This window comes from Passer montanus, unplaced genomic scaffold (assembly GCF_014805655.1).
Source record: "Passer montanus isolate IOZ18808 unplaced genomic scaffold, ASM1480565v1 scaffold36, whole genome shotgun sequence".
Taxonomy (NCBI): domain Eukaryota; kingdom Metazoa; phylum Chordata; class Aves; order Passeriformes; family Passeridae; genus Passer; species Passer montanus.
The window spans coordinates 957,275-979,825 of NW_024368374.1; the positions used below are offsets into that span (position 1 = coordinate 957,275).

The 22,551-nt window shown below is 35.2% G+C and overlaps 1 protein-coding gene across 1 annotated transcript in view; it reads left to right on the forward strand.

The window, feature by feature from the left end:
• DIAPH3 (diaphanous related formin 3) overlaps nucleotides 1-22,551 on the forward strand; it is a 203,656-nt gene that overhangs the window by 126,888 nt on the left and 54,217 nt on the right. The window contains exons 24-27 of the mRNA XM_039716686.1: nucleotides 541-705; nucleotides 4,683-4,818; nucleotides 20,593-20,688; nucleotides 21,120-21,179. Of these exons, the coding sequence (XP_039572620.1) occupies nucleotides 541-705; nucleotides 4,683-4,818; nucleotides 20,593-20,688; nucleotides 21,120-21,179 (457 nt within the window). The remainder of the gene's footprint in view (nucleotides 1-540; nucleotides 706-4,682; nucleotides 4,819-20,592; nucleotides 20,689-21,119; nucleotides 21,180-22,551) is intronic.

Here is a 22,551-nt window from a genome sequence, read left to right on the forward strand (position 1 = left end):
TCAGAAACAGAAATATATGCTTTGCTGTTACAATTAAGTTTTTATCTTTCATTATTTTTACTTTTAATACTGTTTATCAATATTTCTGTTTTTACTCTAATTTTAAATTTTAGCAGGGTCTATAGTATTTATTGATAAAGTATTCAGGTTAATTATTGGTATCTGTACCTAAATTCCAAGGATATTGTAATTTATATACCTAAGCATTTAGCTTCAATAAGGAGACAATGATACTAAATAAACTATATGGGTGCTTGAAGTTAGATTAGTTACATACATTTCATTTCATAAGAAATTGTGTAGTAATTGAATAATATTTAAATTTAAAGTGGTTGAGATATTTTGATGAAAGTCCCTGAATTTATTCATAGACCTAGTATACACAGTAAATACCAGGAAGCATGTACAACATGGAAGGAATTCTTTTGGTCCTTACTTGAGGAAATAAAAAATGTGTATGACATATAAATCAATGTTAAATGAATGCAGTGTTTCTGATTGGATTCGCTGAGTATTCTTGCAGCCTTAACCGCAATGTACAGCTTCCTAGTTCATGCCAAAGAAGATTTTCAAAAACTGTCACGGATGCATGAGAACATGGAAAAACTCTATCAGAATGTGATGGGGTATTATGCCATTGACCTGAAGAAAGTTTCCGTGGAGGAGTTTTTAACAGACTTAAACAACTTCAGGATGATGTTCATGGTACAATATGTTTATTTTATACCTAATGTTTCTTAGACGTTATATTTTGTAGTCTTATATATATGTATGAATTTGGATAATAAGCTGATTTGTGTCTCATCTGGCTTCTTATGATTACATGGTTTAACTTACTGACTACACTCCTGAAGGAACAGTGTATGAGCATGAGTTTTGTGACAAAATCTGGAGGACTGATCCAACTAATGCTTATAGATCTAAAGAAAGATGGAAAGATGCTCTTAGTCATTTTGCCACCTACTCCTCATTGCAGCCTGGTCATTACAACACATGTATTTAGTTTGCTTGCATGTTTCTCAGTCTTGTTTGGTTTTACTTGGTTGATTGGGTTTTTTAATGATTTCAGACAGGTCTGAAGATATAGGTGGAGAAAATTACTTCTTTCACAGGTACTGAGAAACAGTTTGAAATTCATATATCCATCAATTTTGAGGAAAGCACTTAAACTGGAACCCCTATTTAGCAACCATTTGGAACATGTAATGATTACTAAGCCTCTGCTGCTTCAGAGTTTCACAACTAAAACCCTAGATATATTCAGTTGCAATAATTTTGCTTGACAAGTTACATATGCCAGATTTTTGGGAACAGGGGCATTGATTGTGTTTTCATAAACTAATCAGTGCCTAATATGAAACTCAGTACTCTGATTTCAGAATGAATAAATATTACCAAATAGTTGTATTACTTCAATTTCTGATGTTTAAACCATGCAAATATTGCAGAATTGTAAACACTTAGGTTCATGTTGAGTTGGAGGCTCTAAGAAAGTGGTTGTGCTTTGCATTAATTTTCCCATATTTCTTCTTTGTGTCTTTAAAATTAGCACTGATGCTAGCCTCTACTTCACAGCAGTTTCATAAAGATAGATTAATTAACGCTTCAAAACAGGTATTATTGATGAGCATGAGAGAAGAAACCTTGAGGAAAATTAATAATTCTGTCTTGCAGAGCAGTTTGAAGGCTATATGAAAAAGATGTGTAGATAAGGCATGAAACCCCCTATCAATTCAATGACACTAATCAAAATCTTGAGTAGCTGCTCAGTTTTGAGACTTTTCAGAAAAGATTTTTGAGATGCCTAGCATGAGACAAATGAGCTGATTTTCACGGTTGTTTAGTCTTGGGGTTTATTACTGGCATGGCTATCTTAGATGGCTTAGATGGCTATCTTAGAAAATTTGGTTCAGAAGACTTGTAAATTTAGTGCTGAAAAATCATTGGATTATTATGAAGCCCAAACTAAAAGATGACTTGTCACCAGTAAGTATGGGAGAGTGAAGTTCAATCAACTTGTTACCATGCAAAGTTGATGATTTACATGAAACATTTTCCTGCTTATAATTTTTTCCATTCTTAATTAATGACAATGTATTAAAAAGTTTTTAAAAATCTCTGTTTAAATCTGGAGCCCTGTGCTTGAGTTTCGTAGCTAACTTTGATATGCGCTTTGTTTTTCAGTTTTATTTGTAGCTGTGACAACTATTATTGCTCACTTTGTGAGCACCAAATCTAGATTACAGTTACTTGGCCAGATCCAAAAAATGGGGTGAAGCATCTTGCCTTCAGAGCTTTAGCTACCACAGCTAAATTACTTGTACACTCAGTGGAACATCTCAGGTATCAGATAGCCCTGTTAAACTCCCTCAGTACTTTCACAGCATCATGGGTACTGCTAACAAGCTCATTCCTTTCCTTGGAAGTATAGCTTTCATGATGAAGAAATTGTCTAATGGTTAGAATTTTGCTCCAGTTGTAGGAAAGGGAGCAAACACACACTGAGCTAACAGCTCTTCTGTCCAAGACTAGGCTAATCAGACTAATCATAGGATATAAAAGACCCTTGCTCTTATTGACACTAGGTTACTCTTCAGCAGAGACATAACTTCAAGAACCAGAAGAAGAGCAACCAAGTAAAAGTGTTCCCTATTTTTCTTTTATATAAAGCAAATACTTAAATAAAAATTAGAAATTACCCTGGAAGTTGCAAGAGAGAACCCAAGAATGCCTCCAGTTTGGAAAATCTAGGTCTTGGCATTCCACTTACATTTCATGTTGAAAACACATGGGACATGTAGGATAGAATTTGGCCTTAGGGCATATTTGTAGGAGAGTTTGAGTGTCTAATCTTGTGTTGTAGTCAAGGGAGACGCATACTTAATTCATTTAGTGGAATTTGGAGAGCTGTCTACCTGATGCCTCAAAGGAGATGTAGCAACAGAAGTACCTGGTATACTGGAGAAGTGTCTTAAATAGTACCCAAGACATCACCAGCCTGAAATTTTAAGCTTTGCTATATTATTTGTGTAAAATTGGTTTCCTGTTTGAGAAAGGCTGGGGGCAAGGGGTGATACTCCAAGTCATCCAATTTGCACTCCATATGAAGGTATAAGCTATTAAGTAGGCCCACGTGTTCAGTGTGATTAAAAAGAATAGACATCTACATTTGAATGACTGCAGTCTGAGGCTGAGTCCTACTCATATTATTTTTGGGGAAAAAGTAGGTGCAAAGTGGAAATTTCCTTGGTCACTATTAGGAAAGTGTGTAATTTCTGCCAGTATTGTACATGTCAAGTACCAAGTACCATTTGAGTTTTATCCAATTTTTTATCCAGTTTTATCCAGTAGTTTATTCTACAGAATCCGCAGTCTGAAAATCAGCAAATAAGTTGTCAAAATTAATTAATTCAAAAATTTTGGAATTTTTTTTGGAAGCATCTACCTTCTTCCCCCTTAATCAAGAAATTTGACAGAGGTGACTTTGGAGGAGTCATGGTGAAAGTACAGTTTTGCTTTGTATAAAAAAATCCATTTCATTGTTTTTCATGATGGAAAGCTTATTCTTCTTCAGTTATCCAACACAAGTATTTCTTCACGAGTTTTATGTGATTTTTTTGTTTTCCCCTTCTTTTGATCACTCTATGGCAGTGATGTTGCAAACAGTGCCTGTGTGCCCATGCAAGTATTGCTGTAATCCACATTTGTCTGTATTATTCAATACTTGCCAGTCTTTTTTTTTTTTATTTTATTTTTTTTTTTCTGAGTGCAGTCTGGATGGTTTCCCACTAAAAACAAATGAGACATTAATTATCCCTACAAAACTGTACCTTTTGCCTCAGACCTTGTGAAGATGTGAAGATGTTAACTGTTTTGTAAGAGGGGACACTTCAATATATTATCAAAGACAGGGTTCTATGTAGCTGTTCTGAAAAAAAACCAAATTTCTTCAATGAAGAATAGGTGCACTTTACTGCAAATGTAGAATCTTAGGGCACTGAGAGTTTACCAGTGTACATAGCTAATAATGAAAAGGCAATGCCAAAATACTTTTGTTGAAAATGTGTTGAATGTAATAGAGTTCTTTTGCTTAATGTCTGAATATGAAAAAATTTTTATTTCAAAACTCTGAAACTCATTGTTCTGTTTTAGCTTCACTGGAAGTTTTGTAGTGCATATTGGTAATTCTAAATAAACAGTATTGTATGGATATTAACCAGAATTTTTAAACCCAGAGATTTAATGAGTATGATGATATGAATGAGAAAAATGCAAAACTGTTACACAGGCAGACTTGTTTTGCTTGGTGTAGTGGCAGCACAAGAAAGAAGAAAGTGTTGAAATTGTTTTAGAACTACAAATGGTAGCATACATTTTTGTAGAACAAGGTGGTTTAGACATTTTGAATTTTTTGTACATTAACATGTGTATTCTTAAGATGCATTTCTTGCTGAATTTATAATCCTCATTTAGGGAAAATTAGTATGCTTTTAATGTATTTATTCTGTATTTGCTTACTCTTCTGAATAAAATGTTCTAAATATGGAATGTGAAATACTTGATTTGATAAATTAAGGTTAGTTAGGGGTTACAATTTAAAAGCTTTTTTCTTTGTTTTTTAGTTTCAGCTTTGTTTTTGCTAAGTCTTCCATTTTAATGGAACTCTATACTTTTTTTCATAGCAAGCAGTAAAAGAAAATATGAGAAGAAGGGAAGCAGAAGAAAAACAGCGACGTGCTAAAATAGCTAAGGAGAAGGCAGAAAAAGAAAAACTAGAGAGACAACAAAAGAAAAAGCGTTTGTTAGAAATGAAAACAGGTAAGTGATGTAGAAAACACATTTGACCAAGCATTTTACTGGAAGTAAATATTCTATTTTTTCATTATCTGAATGTGCTGTGAGAAAAAAACAAACTAGATGAATGCTTTTTCACTGATTAAAGATTTCAGCAAAAAGGTGTTTAAATTTTAGGTTTTTTAAATGAGCTTTCCTAATCTCTGGGATTTTGAGTTGTAAAATAACTCAAATGACTGCTTTTTATTTTTCTCTTGGAATATATTGAACCTTGTGTGACCACGTGTAAGTTCAGTTATGCTCAAAACCCTTTATGTTACTTGGGAAAAGACATTTTCCACATCACAAAGCCATTTTCTTTAACTAAGGTTACATATTCATTTTTATTCTTTTATAAGACTGAGCTCTTCCTGAATTACTTGGTATTTCTCTTTGAATATGTCGATTGTTATTTTAACAGGTCCCTATTGAAACACCTCAGAAACCCCCTCAGCCATGCATTTTAAAAGTTACTTGTGCTATATTGTCTTTTGTACTGAAAGAGATGGCAGATGCTGTGAGTTTTCTGTTACTAAAAGAGGTGTCTGATGATCCTCTATATGCCTGTATTTTATCCTAGACTGAGCTTCTGTAGTCCTTCAGAATGATACATGACTTACTTTGTAAATTGCCATGAGCTTCTCTTTTTCTTTTCCTGAGCAGATTTTGTTAAACAGTTCCCTACCTAAAGCCTAGTTGGCACCTTTGGCATAAATTATTATCTGTCTCTTCCAGTTTTCACTAATAGCCAGAGTAGGTGTGCTTAATTTCAGAGATGTTTCAAACCAAAAGTCTTTGGTTCATTTTTATAAACCTGTCCATGTTTTGAGATGTGAGTATAAAGCTTTCTTGTGGGAAATCAGGCAGCTGCTCTCTGAACATAGAAATTCTAATTCTTTAGAAGTACAATTCAAGACCCAGTCAGAAAACCACCAGTGACAATCTTTTCAATGCTCCCAGAAGATAGAGGAGGCTGCAGAAGACTAGGAAGGAGTAAAAGTGGTGTCTGTATTTATGCGTGGTTGGAAATGTTTCAAACAAGATTTGTCTCAGACATTTCTCTCAGATTTCTCTCAGTATGTATGACTGATAGCATTTTGGATGGAAAATTGATAGTCTTTTAGTCCAAGTTAAAGCTGCTCTGAAGTCCTGTTTTTCACAATTTCATGTTCAATCTTCCCAGGACACAGGTGCCAGTGTTGGAGTGTATGTGTTATATACACATGTGTATGTAGGCCTCTGATAGTGAACCCTTCCACTTCAGCTGATGTGGCAGGGAACTAAGTACTTGTCCTCTACTTGCCTTTAAGCAGCCTGGGGTTTTGATATCATGCAAGTGTACAGAAAGATGTTTCTTGTCCTGTGAGTTACTGAAGGTTCAGTTTGGAATGACTCATCTAAACAGCAGATAGTAGAAGATGGTGTTAGGGCCACCTCAAGATATTGGTGTCTTGAGACTGATATTGACTAAATTGGCCACTAATGATTTATGAGGTGTCTTGTACCTTTTTGCAACGTATTTTTAAGTCTACCAGAAAACTTGAATTTCAGGAGTGAGAAAGAAAGCACGTTTGTCAGGGAAGACAACATCAAGTATGTGAAAAATAGGGTTGTTTGTTTTGGTTTTTTAAATGATGATTATTATTATTTTGACACTCTTAACAAAATTGTACTTACAGTATTTAATTGGAGGCATAATGTAGCTCTGATTTTTTGGAGTTACACAGCCAATGAAAAAAAAGGGGTTTTTTTCCTTTTCCCCTTTTTTTCCTAGCTATGACTTGTTCATTGAAAGGCTGTCTTCTCATTAGGAATCTATAAATCAGTCATGTCTGATGTGCTACTAAATTCATAACCAGGTCCTCTGTCTGTCAAAATATCAAAACACTCTTACCTGAAGTGTGACTGTGGAGTAACTGATTTTGCTGCCTATTATTTCTTTATATCGTGACTAGATCACATGTTAGATTTGTAGGAACATTATTTCAAATATTACTCAAGTAAAACTCATTGATGTAACCAACCCAGAAGTTATTTTTGAGGTTCAAAGAGGTGCATACTTGGTGGAAGAGAAAAGATGAGAGTATATATGCTAAATGGTTCTTCAATACTTGTTTGTCTCATTGGATAGATCATAGTGTCTTCTACATATCTTTTTTTTTTTGAGTTACATGGCTTTTTAACTGAAAATTATTTGAAGATTAGGAATGGCTGTGAGTCCCTGTACTATGTACTACTTCATGATTTCTTAATTGTTTCTCTTAAACTCCTTTTAAACACTCTAAAAAGCAGTTACAGCAATAAAAAAATCAAAATAAGCAACAAAAATAATAAAAAAAAATCCAATCCTACTTTACTGGGCTGACAGTCATTAGCAGCACTAATTGTGCTATTATTGTACCCTTGTCACTATAATGCGTTCTTAGTACCTATCAGTCACTACCTCTGCATAGTCTGTCTTAACATCTGTGTCCTCAATTTAATGCCAGTATAAAATCCCATGGAGTTGATACTGTAGTGTTGGTGATGATGGCTACCAATGATGTTCCTAATTGACAAGATGACATACTGAAATTTCAGAGGTTTTCTACAAGGGAAGCTAGTATGGAAATATATTTTTTTTCCTACTCTACTATCTCACTTTCCTTCCCCATGCACAGTTTTGGATCTTATTCTTTTATGAAATGGTGTAGTTTCTAGATAGTTCAAATCCTCTTGTCCATCTCTAGGTTAGAGGATGTAAAATGCTTCAGGGTGTGCTAGTTCCCCAGGCCACAGCAATGCCTTTGGTTTTCTCTTTCTTAACTGCTGCTCCTTGTCTTGAGGTAAACGCAATCTTTCACTGTGCTTTTCTTCAGTGAATGTTAATTAGCCATTAGTGACTACTTTATAATTCTGGAGCTTCTCTTTCAGCCTATACTTCATACATTTCAAGGTGCTATCCAGTGATTAAACAGGATTGGTATCATCATCCTAAGCTTGTATTGTTAACCACTGGTCTCATTTACAACACAGACATCTAACCTTCCCCAGATTCTGCTTTGTTCTTGAAGTCCTTTTCTAAGGGTTTCTTCATCTTTCATCTGCTTTTGGAAGCTATTTGAAGAGCAGGGTTTTGTTGCCTATCGTGCTGCCTTTGGCTTTATGAGGCGGAGGAAACTAATTTTGCATAAAAGTAACCTACATAATACTGCAAAAGTTTTTAGTTACTTGAGAGGTATTTGCTGACTGTTTTGCATTGACAAAAACTTAATATAGAGTCATAGAATAATAGAATGCTAGGGGGTTGGAATGGACAATAAACCCCCAACCCCTCTGCCATGCGTAGGAACACTTACGTCATAAATTAATATGTAACAAAATATAAATTTTATTAAAATGTACCCAGTATGTGACTTGAGTCATTGATTTGCATGTAGCATGATAGGACTGTATTTATACCAGTTTTGAATGAACTACAACCAGAAAAAATGAAGACTATAAAGGTCATATTAACCCAAAAAGAAAACAAATCTGGATTAAAGGTAACTCTTCAGTTTTAGTTTAAACTGTTTTCTTCAGGATGAAAACAATAATTGCATTAGTAGTAATAGACATTTATGACAAATATGAGTTCTGAGGTAGTCCTGTAATATATTGGCCTTTTCGCAAGCTGTAGTAATTTTTCTTAGCCTGTGTTGTACCTTTGATACACAGGTGACAACTGAGTCATCTAGATCACAGGTATGCTCTGTCATCCATGCTTCTATATCAGGCTTCTTTTGCCATACTGTTGCACCAAATTCAGTGTTGATATGGTCATTTTCTAAAATTAGATAAATATGTGCATTTTGTGATAAGTCTTTGTGAAGTTTTAAATTCAGGAGTTTTTATATCTCAGATATAAAGATATTAATATTTTATCATTTGTGAAGTGTGTAGTGTTTTATGAATATGCAGTACAGCATGTTTTAGAAAAACATGCTGTACTGAATATTTTAGGTAGGCTTTACAATATATATTTTAACCTCTGCTAACAAGATCATAGATTCCTGTTACTATGTGGAATCTTTTCATTTGCCCTCTTGCAAATTGTTTTTGAGATTTGGACCTGCAACCCTCTTTAGGAATCTCTAAAGTGTAGTTTGCTAAAAGTCTCTATCTCTACTTTACATCTTTGCAATAACTTCATGTCCTAGTGGTCACAGCTCAAATAGTTCACTGATAAAGAAGACTGTGAGTTTTCAGTTTACGTAGTAAAAGAATCAGCTTCATATTTTCTTTTCAGTTCCATCCTAACTTGAAAAGTAAGTGGAATGCAGTAAACATTTTGACTAAGTAGTGAGTGATACTTAGCATTTTGAAATTTATGTTAATAAAATCTGTCCACTAAATATTCTCTGGACTACAAAATTTTATTCATCATGAGATGGTTAACTTGTTTTTGTGAAGCCAAATCAAACTATCACACACTGCCCTTCCAAAGGTAAATAGCCAGTGAAAAGGGATCTTTATGTAAATGCCATTTGTCTGCATACTATTAACATTCAGATACATACTTTCTGATGCTGTTCAGATTCTTAGTGAAGCGCACCAATCAATTATTTTGATCTTATCAGAATGTAAAGAATTCTATAGCTGAGATAATAGCAGCTAAATTTATTGCAATATAATTGAGAACTCCATCATTGTGGCATCTTCATTGTGTCTTACTTTTAATACTATTTAAGTAACAAGCCACTTTTATCAGTGGTTATTTACAAAGATTGCCCTTTTCTTGCATAAAAGCAGTGAAGTAATGCCAAAATGGAATATCTGATTTCCAATATAGCATATTAGTTTGTTTTCAGTTGTGTTGTTCAGTTTCATTTTTATCATAATGGTCTGGTTTTAAATAAGTTTTAGTTCATTTAAACAGTTATGATCTTATTTGCAGTCAATTTTGCAGCATTTATTTTTGCAGAGGTTTTATATTGTTTATCTCATTTTGGAAAAAAAAAACAAACCCCACATTCCTGTCTCACAAACTTGCTAAGAGCATTTTAGGCTTTGGTTCTTCAAATATTTACTGCTTTATTATTGGCTGCTAAGTTGAGCAATATGAATATTTTCATTAGTTCTGTAGTGTTCTGCAAAACAAAAGGACACCATGGATGCCAGTACTGATAGTTTAAAAAATGAAAGTAGTAAATATAATTAGGTAATTAAAGTTCAGGTTCCAATAGATAAAATGCTTGCCTTTAAAATAAATTAAAAATCCCCAAAGCTATTTATATTAGTAGGTACCCTCAAAGACCCTACTTTACTTGCTTAGCTCAAGTTCGTAAGGCCTCCATTTTATTAATTTGTTCTCACTGGAGTAAGGGATTCAATATTTCTCAAGAGTACTCCTTTCCTCTGAGGGGAGTGGAGGACTGCAAAAGCCACTGAAATGACATCATTAGTTTCTAACATATGTTGGCAATTTGTTTTTTCAAAATGTCTGCTGGGATAATATCCTGAAAAAATATAGATTTTTGAACAATAGTATGTATAGTACTAGTTTTTTGGAATTTAAGAGTATGTTTCATTCAACTAAATTAGCAAATTTAGTTGTAAAGGGGACAGAAGATCTGACAATGATATATATGAAGAAGTCCTAAGAATATATTATTAATATCCAACAAGCATTTTGTGTAAGTTATTTTCTCCAGGTAGTTTCCCCTTTTGGAATTTCAAGTGCTCCACTCAAGTTGGTTCCTCCCTGGTGCTGATAACTTTTTCCTCTTGTTCCCTGATTGCGTCCACTTATCCTCAAATTGGACCCTCTTCACCAAGAGGATTCCTGAGGTCACTTTCTGTATTTGAATTCATTCTTAAGAATCACTTTTATTAGGAGGCCAGTGGGAAATAACTCTTTTCCATAACTGTGAGGGGTGTAATCTCTTCCTCCTATGCTAAATCACAATGGCAGAAAGAACAGAGACCTTTTAGAGTTGCTTACTCAGTATTTACTCATGTTAATATTTACTCAACAGTTGATAGTAAGCCCATGACAATTTTGGAGAGTAGATCTAATTTTTGCATAATGTCTGTTTATTTTAAAAAAAAAAATGCAGTCATACAAAAGTCATACATATGAGGAAGAAGATGTGACAGACGTTGGCCACAAATCCACCAGAAAGGAGATATCACTTGATACTTCCCTAAATATGGAGATTATTTTTCAGCTACAATTGTATTGTTTTGACAGTAAAGTATAAATCTGGGTAAATTACCAGGAACATCCAGATGTTCCTTCAAGAATAACTGGCACATACATGTTTGGAAAAGGTTCCAGAAAATTATAAAATACAGGTATATTTGATCAAAAAAATATAAAAGATTCAATGTGATACATCTGATGTTAAACGTCTGCAGAAGCCACACAAAAGATGAGATACAGCAAAACCTTATCTGTTCATAGAATTTGATGGTTTTAGTGCAAAAAAGTAGAACTGATCTGAATGTATATTAATCCAATCAACAACTAATAGTCACAGGTTGTGCTCTAACAAGACGTCAAAGGTGTTAAGTCTTCTGGAACATGGAGGTTCATGCACTTATTTGGAACCCATGAGCGCAGAATGCAGCAACTGCTGTTAGTTTGTGCTATGTAGAAGCTCCAAAAGAGCAATTTGTTTAGAAGAAACAATTATTTTGCTTCTGAAAATTTTACTTAGAAGTGGAATCTTTGGAGATAGCAACTGAAAACTGTTTGTGGAACTGAGGTTTACACAAAGTCCAAGGAAAAATAAATAGCAGCTGTATTTGTAAGAGAGAAGAATATTTAGAACAAACAGAAGTGTTGAAAAAATTAAGGGTCAATAAAGTAATGTCTGTAGATGAATATTCTCATAAGGCTTGCCATTTATGGTAAAATTTCTCAACAAGTGTGAAAACAATGTTGCAAACTTAAAATGACATTACCAGGAAAAAGAATTACAATCTCTGGAGACATCTTTGGGATTAAGAGCTTTAACAGCTCTAACGTTTGTACAGATAGTAGGTTTTGATTTGAGTAGGCTTTCCAACTCCAAATACTACCTCACATCCCCTCTGTAAGGAGGTAGACATCAGAGTCCTCTAGACTCTCACTCTTGCTATATGATGCTTTTATTCTTTTAGGGTTTTTTTCTGTATCATCAAAAGTTTATTTTCTCAAGTTGCAGAGGAAGAGAGGAATAAATATCCTTACTAAAGCATTGGAAGATATGCTTTATTTTTACTTTTCTTAGTTCCAGGTTGTAAAAGAGCCAAGAACCTGCTCTGTAATTGCTGGAAAGCTAGCTGATGGGAAGGTCATGTCTCTGACTCTTCTTTCAAACTGAGTCTGCTGCTGCTTCTATTACTTTGCTTCTATTACTATGCTGTTTGCTAGGACGCTTATCTTCACTCAGCAATACCTCAGTGGTTGTACAGAAGTACAGTCTTGTTACTGCATACCAAAATATTCTTGCTCTGAAGCTTGCTGACAAAAGTTACTTGATTTCTCTGGCAGCTTCTCTCTATTGAAGGCTACTAAATTCAAATACAAAGTCTTTCAATCATGAACAGCTGGAAACCAAGAGACCATTCTAGAAATGTAATTATATATTTATCCTGTCCTTTGTATAAATGTTTGCTATTGGCTACTAGTGCACAAAGGATGCAGGGGTAGGTGGGCTGTTGATCTGATTTTTCTGGGTATTCTTAGGCATTCACACCTGCCCAGCCCAAGACCAAAGGGTCTTACCCACCCAAAGCTGCCCAGAAGTTTTCCTTCGAGTAAGCTCAGTCATGTTGTCCAGTCAGAACTTTATCATTCCACTAGCAAAAAAATATTTAACCTGAACATTTTCTTGAGCCCCTCATCTCTGCAGCACAACTTTCAGTATGAGCAATCACTGTGTATATTTTCTAATTTATTGCCTGTTTATAAATTTAAATGGAAACAGTACTGTGCTCAATAAGCTCCTTCAGAGACACAGTAACTCGGAGATAAGATGTTCGCACACACCCACACAGGTGATTATATCCCACTCCATATATTCTTTTAAGAAGCTATGTTCAATTAATAATGCTCCTATAGTTCTTCCTGCTTTCTAAATGAAATTGTAATCGATTAATCTCAATAATAGATGTTTGTATTTCCCCCTGTGAAACAAAACTAATGAAAATACTAGGTTTTGGCTGCTCTGGAAAGCAGATTTGGTTGTATTCTTGTCAGTGTCATTGGAGTTGTGACATGTAAAGAAAATGGGAAACTGCTTAATAGTAAAACATGTTGACTGACTTCTTTGTATGTAATCAATAGTTCTTGCTATTAGCTGTCCTTTCAAGTCATAGCCTTAGATAATCTGAGTGTATAAGGCTGATCTGTTTTAGTTATAAGTGGTTAAATAAAACAAAAAGAAACTTAACATTGTTCTCAATTTAGCAGGCTTTTTTCCCACTAAAAGGCACAGCATACCAAACGAATAGGAAAAAGTTATAAAAAGATTGAGTCTTTTAAGTGGCTTTTAAAAATATTACCAGGTAATGCAATATCAAATGCATTTCTAGTCTATTCTGTGTAACAACAATCCTGTATTGTTGAGTTGGTGAGCGGCTAGGTGTGTATGCAAAAGTCAGTGGACTTAGTGAAAAGGTAACTTCTTTGTAATCAGTTTGTGCTCATTTCCTACTGTCCTCTCTGGGCATCTCTAAGATGAGTCTGGCACAGTCCCCTTTACACCCCACACCGTCCCCACAGGTATTTATATATATTGATAAGATCCCTCTGAGCCTTCTCCTTGAGAAGCTCCTTCTCCTAGCTCTCTCAGTGTGTTCTCATGAGAGATGCTCTAATCTCTTTAGCATCTTCGTGGCCCTTGGCTTTGGATATGTTTGTGACTCCCCTGTACAGGGGTGCCAGAGCTGGACTCAGCACTGCAGATGTGTCTCACCAGTGCTGAGAAGAGGGGAAGGATGCCCTCTTGTGACCTGCTGGCAATGTTTTCTTTTGGTCATTGTTGCCACAGAGCCACAATACTGACCCATGATCAGCATGTTGTCCACCAGAGTCCCCAGTTGTTTTTTTTAAAGATGCTTTCCAGCCAGTTAGCCCCCGATCTGTGCTTCTGGGTGAGGTTTCACTTAATCACGTACAGCTCTTTTATTGGAGTTCATTATGATGCTTATGTGTCAAGCTTTTCAAGGTTCTTCTGAATGGGTCAGCCATTATTTTGCATTTTGCATGATATGCAAACTTGATCAGACTGCACTCTATTCCATCATTTGGGTTATGAACAAAGATGTAATAAATATTATCCCCAGTATCAAGTCCTGGGGTACACAATTTCAAAGGCTTAGCTTTCTGTTAATTCTTTAATAAGTCCAGTTTACCTAGATGTCTCTCAGAAACACTTGCTTTGAGAGTCATTCTATGGATCTGGCACCAATATAAATAAAACTGGATAATCTCTGTGGAAAACTCAGTGTGAGTTTACAGTGACTTTTTTCTGTTGTCATAGAAAGAAGGGACTCATGGACTCACAATGAATGTTTTAGTAGCATTTTTATTAAAAAGCTCAATATTAAGATCATTTCACTCTCAGTCCCTTTACTTAAATGGGAAACTGTGATCCAACTGAGATGCAAGAATTGGTACCTTACACCACTGAAGTATTTTTGTGTCTCTGTGGTAAAGAACCACCTCTTACCACAGCTTACCTTTTGGTTTTGTCATGTGAGAGATCTTAAATTAAATTTGTGTAGGTACTAGCCTTAATTTCAACAGCTGATTTGAAAGGGACAGCTGTCTTTCAGAGTTTGTGAAGGGTTGAGTTTATTTTGAATTTAACTTGTTTTAAACTCTCTGGAACTTGGGGCCCTCTTTGTTATTATGCTTAGAGTCAAAATGTATCTATTTCTAAACCATAAAAGCACTCTAGGACAGCTCAACAATGGACCAGTTTATCAAGAGCAAACAAGATGGCATAAAACCTACTCTTCTCAGCTAGATTTATGGAATGGGTGCATCAGTCATTAGGAGAAATAATACCTTTTTAGATTATACTTGTCAAGGGCTCTGAAGCACTATCAAAGGCTTTCTACTTTGTGTTGGGCATAAGTAAGAAATGTAACTCTTCTGATACTGGATTAGAGTGATGATTTGAAATGTGAGGTATGTGCAGGTATTTTGCTTTTGGAAGGGCTGTTATGTGTCCTTCTCCTGAAGTCACTGCAATAGTGATACTTTTCTTAAGTTTCATTTAATACTTCTAAATCAAAAAGGAGCTGTCCTTTCAGCCAGTCCATTCAAAGCACACTTGGCATCTGTTTCTGCTTGTAACTGTTCACTGGAAATTTTCTTTTTCTTACTGTATTGTAACAAGGTTCTTCCAAAATTTTATCAGTATCAAAGGAATCCCTGTGTTCTGGGTCATGGCTCTATTTTGTACACTGTTGTTGAAAGTCAGACTGATAGTTATGTATTCCTTAACTTACCTGTCAGTGAAGATTATCTGGTTGCTGCTATGGCTTTTACCAGAAAAAATTCAAAGCCTTATAAAAAGTTCAAGTTGAAGTCTATGTATCCTGTGCATTTTCTTGACAAAGAAAATCTCTTTATGGCTCTTACCATCCACCCACAATTTCCTTGCAGAATTGTATCTGAGTTTCATTGGAATTAAGACTCAGAGTTGAGGTAGTCATTGCTAAATGACTACCTAAATGTTTCAATATTACATTGAAACATTAAGGTTGCATTATGTTTTTATGTTTACAATGCAAAAGCCTTCAAAAAGCCTTCTGCCCTGATCATACACATGGCTGAAAGATCTAGAAAGTGTTCACATCATCACTATGAATACTGCACAGAATCTGGCTGCCTTACAGTCTGAAACTGAAAAGATGGAACCCACATCCAAAACACTGGAGCCCACTGCTGCACTGATGGCTTCAGTTATCTTCCTCTCTGTGATCTGCTGTTCTGCTTCCTGGAGCCTAAGTCATTCAAAACGACATGTGCCTAAAGCTTTCCTCTTGTGATTTTGTTCAGAGAAGGTTACTTCAAATTTAGGAGGCCTTTAGTCAGCTGAGCAGTGCTGTGTAGCCTGCACTAATCAAAATCAGTCCTTACCTTATAAAAGCAAATATACAGGACTTTTCATGATGTCTTTAAAGTAAAGGTACAACATTAATCAAGTTAAAAAGATGTAACTTCCTTTTTTCCTTCCCTGTGCAAATAGTCTGGAAACATCTCAGCTCTCACTGTCCTAAGCCTGGTAATCATTTGCCTCTGAAATTTTTGCACGTAAATGCACAAGACAGGAAGGAGCTAAACCTGGAAGTAGGCTGTGAAGGGCTTACATTTTAGTCAGTCAAAAACTGGGTGCAGTATGTCTAACTTGAATTATGTCCTGAGCTGAAGAGGAAGAAAAGAACAGCCTATATTCTAGCAAACAAGAGTAAAAAAGTATCAATTCTGGTATTTGATGAATTGAGAGGATTGATTCTTTAGATGAGGAAAACAAATCCATTCGCTTCAGCACTCCAAGTTTGTTGTTAATGTATATGAAGACTTGAGTGCTGCCATGGAGTTACATCAAAGATGAAACAAAGATAATTAAACTCAGCTATCCAGCTAACTTTAGGAGTAGCGCTTCAGGTTTTGCACCCTTTTCCTTCTGTAACAGGTATGGAATCTGTTAGGTCTGTTTTTAATGTAGGTATTTGTCCAAGTTATATGGTTCTAGTTTCACACAAAACTTAGGGTTTAGCTTTAGGAGCTGGTCCTTTTCATTACCTACAGTATAACAAAAAACTGTATGTAGTTGTAATGGCATAAATAAAGGCAGATGGAAGATGATAGTCAAGATTCCTGTAGCTAAATCTTGCAAGTGTACAGATTGCCATAAATAAAGGCAGGTGGAAGATGATAGTCAAGATTATTCCTGTAGCTAAATCTTGCAAGTGTACAGATTGAGTAAGCAAAATCAACAGTAACCATGCTAAAGAATCCCTGGTTTGCTTTTCTGAAACTTCTTGGTATTTTCCTTTGTGAGAAGAGTAGCTGAATAAAGCTTGATTCTATGAAAAAGGAAACAGGCATATTATTATGTTTTCTCCTGGTAAATGAACTTTTGGAGTCCTGGTGTTCTGTGGTTTATTTTATATTGGAGAGGTTCAGGGGAACTGTAAAAATAAAACATTTTTCATCCAAAATAAACTTGTTACATCACTTTTTATAAAACCACATTGCTAATATTTGTGATTCTGTCATGTCACGGGACTACTGCTCCTGGAATTATGGTATATATAATTTGTTCTTTATAAGTACAAATGAAATGCAGGCGCCACTACTAACTGCAGTATCTGTTGCTATCATTATAAGACATTATAGGTGTACATGTAAAGCTAATGATACTCACTTCACTAGAAGAGAAGGGTCTTTAATATTCTTAACATTTTTAAAGATGTAATTATGAAATTAGGTAGTTTATATCTGACTTGGCACTGAAATGTCAAGGGCAAGACTTACCGGCTACTTTGGGAAGTTTACTTCTCCTTTAGGTGGTATTTAAAAGACAGTTGTATGAGTTTTAATTAGGTATGATATTAAAAAGTGTTTAAATCTTCTATTCTGCAATTGAGGGAAAAGAGATAATTTAAATCATAAAAGGGTATATTTCTCAAAGGAATTACTGTGGACTGTGTAGCTATCAAGCCAACCAGAATTCCTAGTTCTATGATGTCAAAAGATTGATACACATGACTAATTAGGAAGCTGGTTCGGACTGGTGCCAGTCATCTGCAGCAGCTTGTGAAAGCTGATTTAAAGGCCCCTTAGGAAGTGTAAATATCGAGCACGAGTATTTGTGACTCTTGTACTGGCATGGTAGTGATGTTGTGTACAGCTCTCTCAAGGTAATTTAAAAGATTTCTCACATACCGCATGGTAGACTCTCATTTCTTAATCTTCCCATCATAGGCACTTGGACAACATTATTAATAGTGTGGGTACTGATAGTTACCTGCATAACTTAGCAAAAGTTGTCACAGTCAGCTGCTGATATGGGTATCAGAAACTGGAGTTTGGAGTCTACTGAAGTTGTACAAGTTTGAAAACAGGCTTTCTACATGTTTTGGGTACAAAGATTGTTAAGTATATGCTTTTATTTGCAGTGGTTAGCTTGTTTCAATACATCCATGCATACAGAGCAACTGTTAGAGAAGCTGTTTCATTCAAGTTTCAGTCTTCTACAATTTATTCTTCTAATACTGTTTCGCATGTCAATGGAAGCACTAATCTATAATCCACTTTGTGACTACCAGAATATTTCAGATAAGTGTGAAAAACAAATAGTGCACGTAAATGTTACAGCTTTACTACAAGAAGTTGTGGGTTTGAAATATTTGTTTCATTATTTTAAATCTTCTTTTTAAAAAAAATATTTGATTAGCCTTTTTATAGTAAGCAGGGTTTTTTCATACTGAAAATTGTTACGTTTTTGAAATTACTATGAAATCTGTAGTAGTCTTGGACAGGCTTAAGAGGAAACAGATGACATGCTGAAATAGCATTGAAATTTTTCTTCTGTTATTCCTACTTCCTAAAATAAAACTTATGAACTCTTTTTCATAGACATTAATGGTATCATTTTGGTGACTGCGATACTATTCAGTATTGTTTGAATTGCCATTACCCAAAATGCTTATCAGCTTTCCTCCAGCATTCATGTTTGTTAATGTAACTAATGGCTTGGCTCAAAATGTTTTCAGGCATCATGTTGATTTGAAACTATTCACTGACTATATTCATTCTAGACATTAGTATTTTAGAGAATTGTATGACATCAGATAAAGTTAAACAAATAACAAAAACCCCCTACCAAACCCACAAGAAAAAAAAGTAACCACAAAGAAACCAACCCCAAACCAAACCAAAACCAAAACCAAAAAAGGACAAACAAAATCCAAACCTGAACAAACAAATAGGAAGCCAAAGACAGTCTTTGTGACTGATTTTTTTATAAGGTGTATTCCAAGCCATACTAATAGTTGTGATAGTCCATTAGTCATAAGAACAAGCTTCAGTGTAATAAATTAAGCATGTTATAGCAAACACAAAGAAAAATGAAAAAAAACCATTCTATATTTCAGTCTTCATGTTTATTCTATACCTGCCATAAATATAAATGTTAGGCAAAATTATGGTTTCTTTGCTAATTTTCACTTATTTGGTTTTGTGTGTAGCACTTTTGTCTAAGGTTGAAAACTAGTCTGGTAGTACAGAGTATAGAGAAAAGAGAAGAACTAAGGGTTACTGTTTCCTGGATAAAAAGCTGGCTGGATGGCTGAGCCCAAAGAGTGGTGGTGAGTAGAGTTACCTCCAGCTGATGGCTGGCCATGAGTTAGCCCTCCACAGGGCTCAGTGTTGGCCCCTGTCCTGTTTAGTATCTTTGTCAGTAATCTGCATGAGGGAATTGAGTGCACCCTCAGTCAGTCTGCAGATGACGCCAACCTGGATAACAAGTGTTGAGTTGCTGGAGGACAGAAAGGCTCTGCAGAGGAATCTGAACAAGCTGGATCAGTGAGCCCGATGTATGAGGTCCGGCAAGGGCAACTGATGGGTCTGGGACGTGTGTCACAGTAATCCCCTGCAGCGCAGCAGGCTGGGGGTAGAGTGGCTGGAAAGCTGCCCAGCGGAAAAGGCCCTGGGGGTGTTGATTGACAGCAGCTGAAAGTGAGCCATTATGTGCTCAGGTGGCCAAGAAGGCCACCCTGGTTTGTGTCAGCAGTAATGTGTCCAGCAGGACCAGGGCACTGGTTGTCCCCCTGTACTTGGCATCTTTTTATATGCACCAGGTGGTTTAGATCCTGCTCTGCATATTCACTATTAGCAATAACTGCTGACTCTATCCAAGATGTGTGTTGACCTAGGAAGTTTTGCCTAGTGGGGTATAATGAGATTTCTATCATGGAATTCTTTATTCCTCCATGGTGTATAGTTAATCCCTGGGTTCTGTTTTTTGTCCTCCCATGCATACATGGAATGAGGTAACAAGGTTAAAAAATATAACACTTTCTGATGTGTTTATTAAAGGAAGTAAAAGGAGAGTGTTTAATACCTGCATTTGGTTACCATCTTAGAGTAACATTCATAATTCTTTTGGGGGTTATGATGCACCTGTGTGTATTATTAGGCATTAGAAGCATATAATTAGACCAGTAGAATTTTCCTGAACTACATCAATTATTTAATATTGACCAGAGGTTATTAAATGTGAATGGAAAATGGCTTTTGATTAAAGCTATGTATGGATATCACTATATCCTATCCAGTCCAATACTGTTCACTCCGCTCCCTGCTGAGAAACAATTTTAACTTTTTATCACAATAACTGAATAGTCTTTTGTCAAATGTAACAAATCATATAAAGGACAGCTCTCAAAAGCTGACATGAGACTGATTATTTGCAGTTGTAGAAGGCTACTAAAATGAAAATATGAGTTAAATGACATTTCACTTAAAACTATGCTTGACTCCCTGTATAGAGAAAGAGGAATGTGAAATGGGTGGAATAGAATTTGGTCTAGCTCAATCTCTAGAAAACCAAATCTGTTGCAGTTAATTGAGAGAGAGCAATTCGTAAATATTAAAGTACTGGTCGAAGTTTGAAATTAATTGTTTTAATAATAATATTGGTATCCATTATTATTGGTTTTTGTTGATGTTATTCTTTATGCTTTGATATTGCTATGGTAACAAGAGTGTTCCTTCTTTTTCCTTTACAGAAGGTGAGGAGACTGGAGTGATGGATAGCCTGTTGGAGGCCTTGCAGTCAGGTGCGGCTTTTCGAGACCGAAGGAAAAGGACACCAAGGTCCAAAGGTGAATATTATATTTTAGATTTTATTCTCCAGAGAAGGTTAAAAGCATCATGGGTCCAGTGCTCTAGAATTTAGATGCTGTAAGATTTAATTCGTTTGTACAATGAGTTTTCAGGGTCTGTTGCTTATGTCAGTAAGACTGGAAATTAATGTACTGAACTTATTCTAGCCAGATCATTATGACAAGGCTTTTCAGTACAGCCAAATGTACTTTAACTTTTTAGGGGTTATAGTTGTATGGGGGAAGTGACAGTTGTATTGCTCCATAAGTGAGTCTGAGTCAAATTATTTCTCTGGTATATAACTGTCATTTATTCCAAGAAATACCTAACTTGTAATTTTTAAATTCCTAAACTTCTGCTTTGTAATGTTGTAATACTCTGTTAGCATTCAAACAGGTGTTTTATTTCCATTGTTTCTTTGCTTTTGCAGACACACCACAAAATCTCAGTCCAACCACACAGCGGCCTGTGCTGAAAGCTTGTAACCATGGTAATGAACCATATTCATGAATTGCATGCACTTCTTAGCTTAGCTTATGTAGTTGATCTGTGCTTTCAAGACTGCTGTGATTTTTTTTTTCAGTTTTATATATCAGTAGAGTACTAAACCATATTGGAACTTGCTTTTTAAAAATGATCTGAATATTACATCGTGAGACTATACTTACTGATTCCTCTGCAAAGCTCTTCTATCTTTAGTGGGATTTTTATTTATTTTAAATTTTGATTATGTTTTTAAATTGTAGTAGTTTTATAATCCTTAAGAATCATTATGCAAGTGTTTTAGGGTTTATGGAATTGCAGAGATTATTTAATGTTTCAAGTGTTAGTTACTAAGTCCTATTATACTGAATCTGAGAACTTTTGGCATTCATTCTGTGTTTCTTTGTCTTGGTTTTCTTGGTGCTATAGCTGGAATGGTTTAAGCTATTGTTTATCAGTATTAACTCAACAGGAGTGTTAACTTAACAAAGTTATAGTAAATGTTTATTTGTAAACTGCTGAACTATCTGACTGTAATCAGTAGGACTTGTTCTTGCAAATGACAGTGCAGGTGTGAGTGCCTGTTAGCTTTGTTAGATAGTCAGTCGGCAGAATATTACTATGTTGGCTGTGTTTCAATTAAGCTTGAGGAGTCCAGAGTGACTCAGTTGCTCATGACTAGTGGTCTCATGAAAAAGTTTATATCTGTAGTCTTTCTGTTAAAGAGAAAGTTGAATAATGGGGGGAAAAAGATCTTCTTTCTTAGTTTTTAAGCAGATTGGACTATTTTTTGATATTTAAATACAATGCGGGTTTTATGAAGCAGATGTCATAAAATTGATTATATTAATTTTACTTCATGTGCGTTTATTTTTCTAAGTGAGTGTAGCAAAAAATGCTCCAAACCTGTTGAATTTGGCATATAAAAACAAAATTGAGGAAAATAGAGCTGAAAGGACAGTTTGTCGATAATTACAGAAATTGAATCAAAGAGAAATCAATTCTATTTGACAGGTACTTGTCCAGCACATAACATATTGATATTTAAGTAATGACTATAGAGCACATCTGAATTTTTCCTGTAAGTAGTTCTGTTTGTAAGAGCATTCATATTGAATACTGCTTCTTATCAGCACCTTCTAGGTAGCTGTTTGTAGACAGACTTGCAGCTTCCAGTTTTCAAATTTACCTACCTTTGGTCAAACATTATGGCCATGCTTCAGATTAAAAAACAAAACAACAAAAACAAACACTCACACTCACCAAAATTTTAATGCTGAAAAATCGTAGTCTAAATCATGGATGGATTTGTACATCAGATGGATATCATTTGATGCTAAAATTTGAAGTTCAAACATCTAATTTGGAGAGAAGAGTAA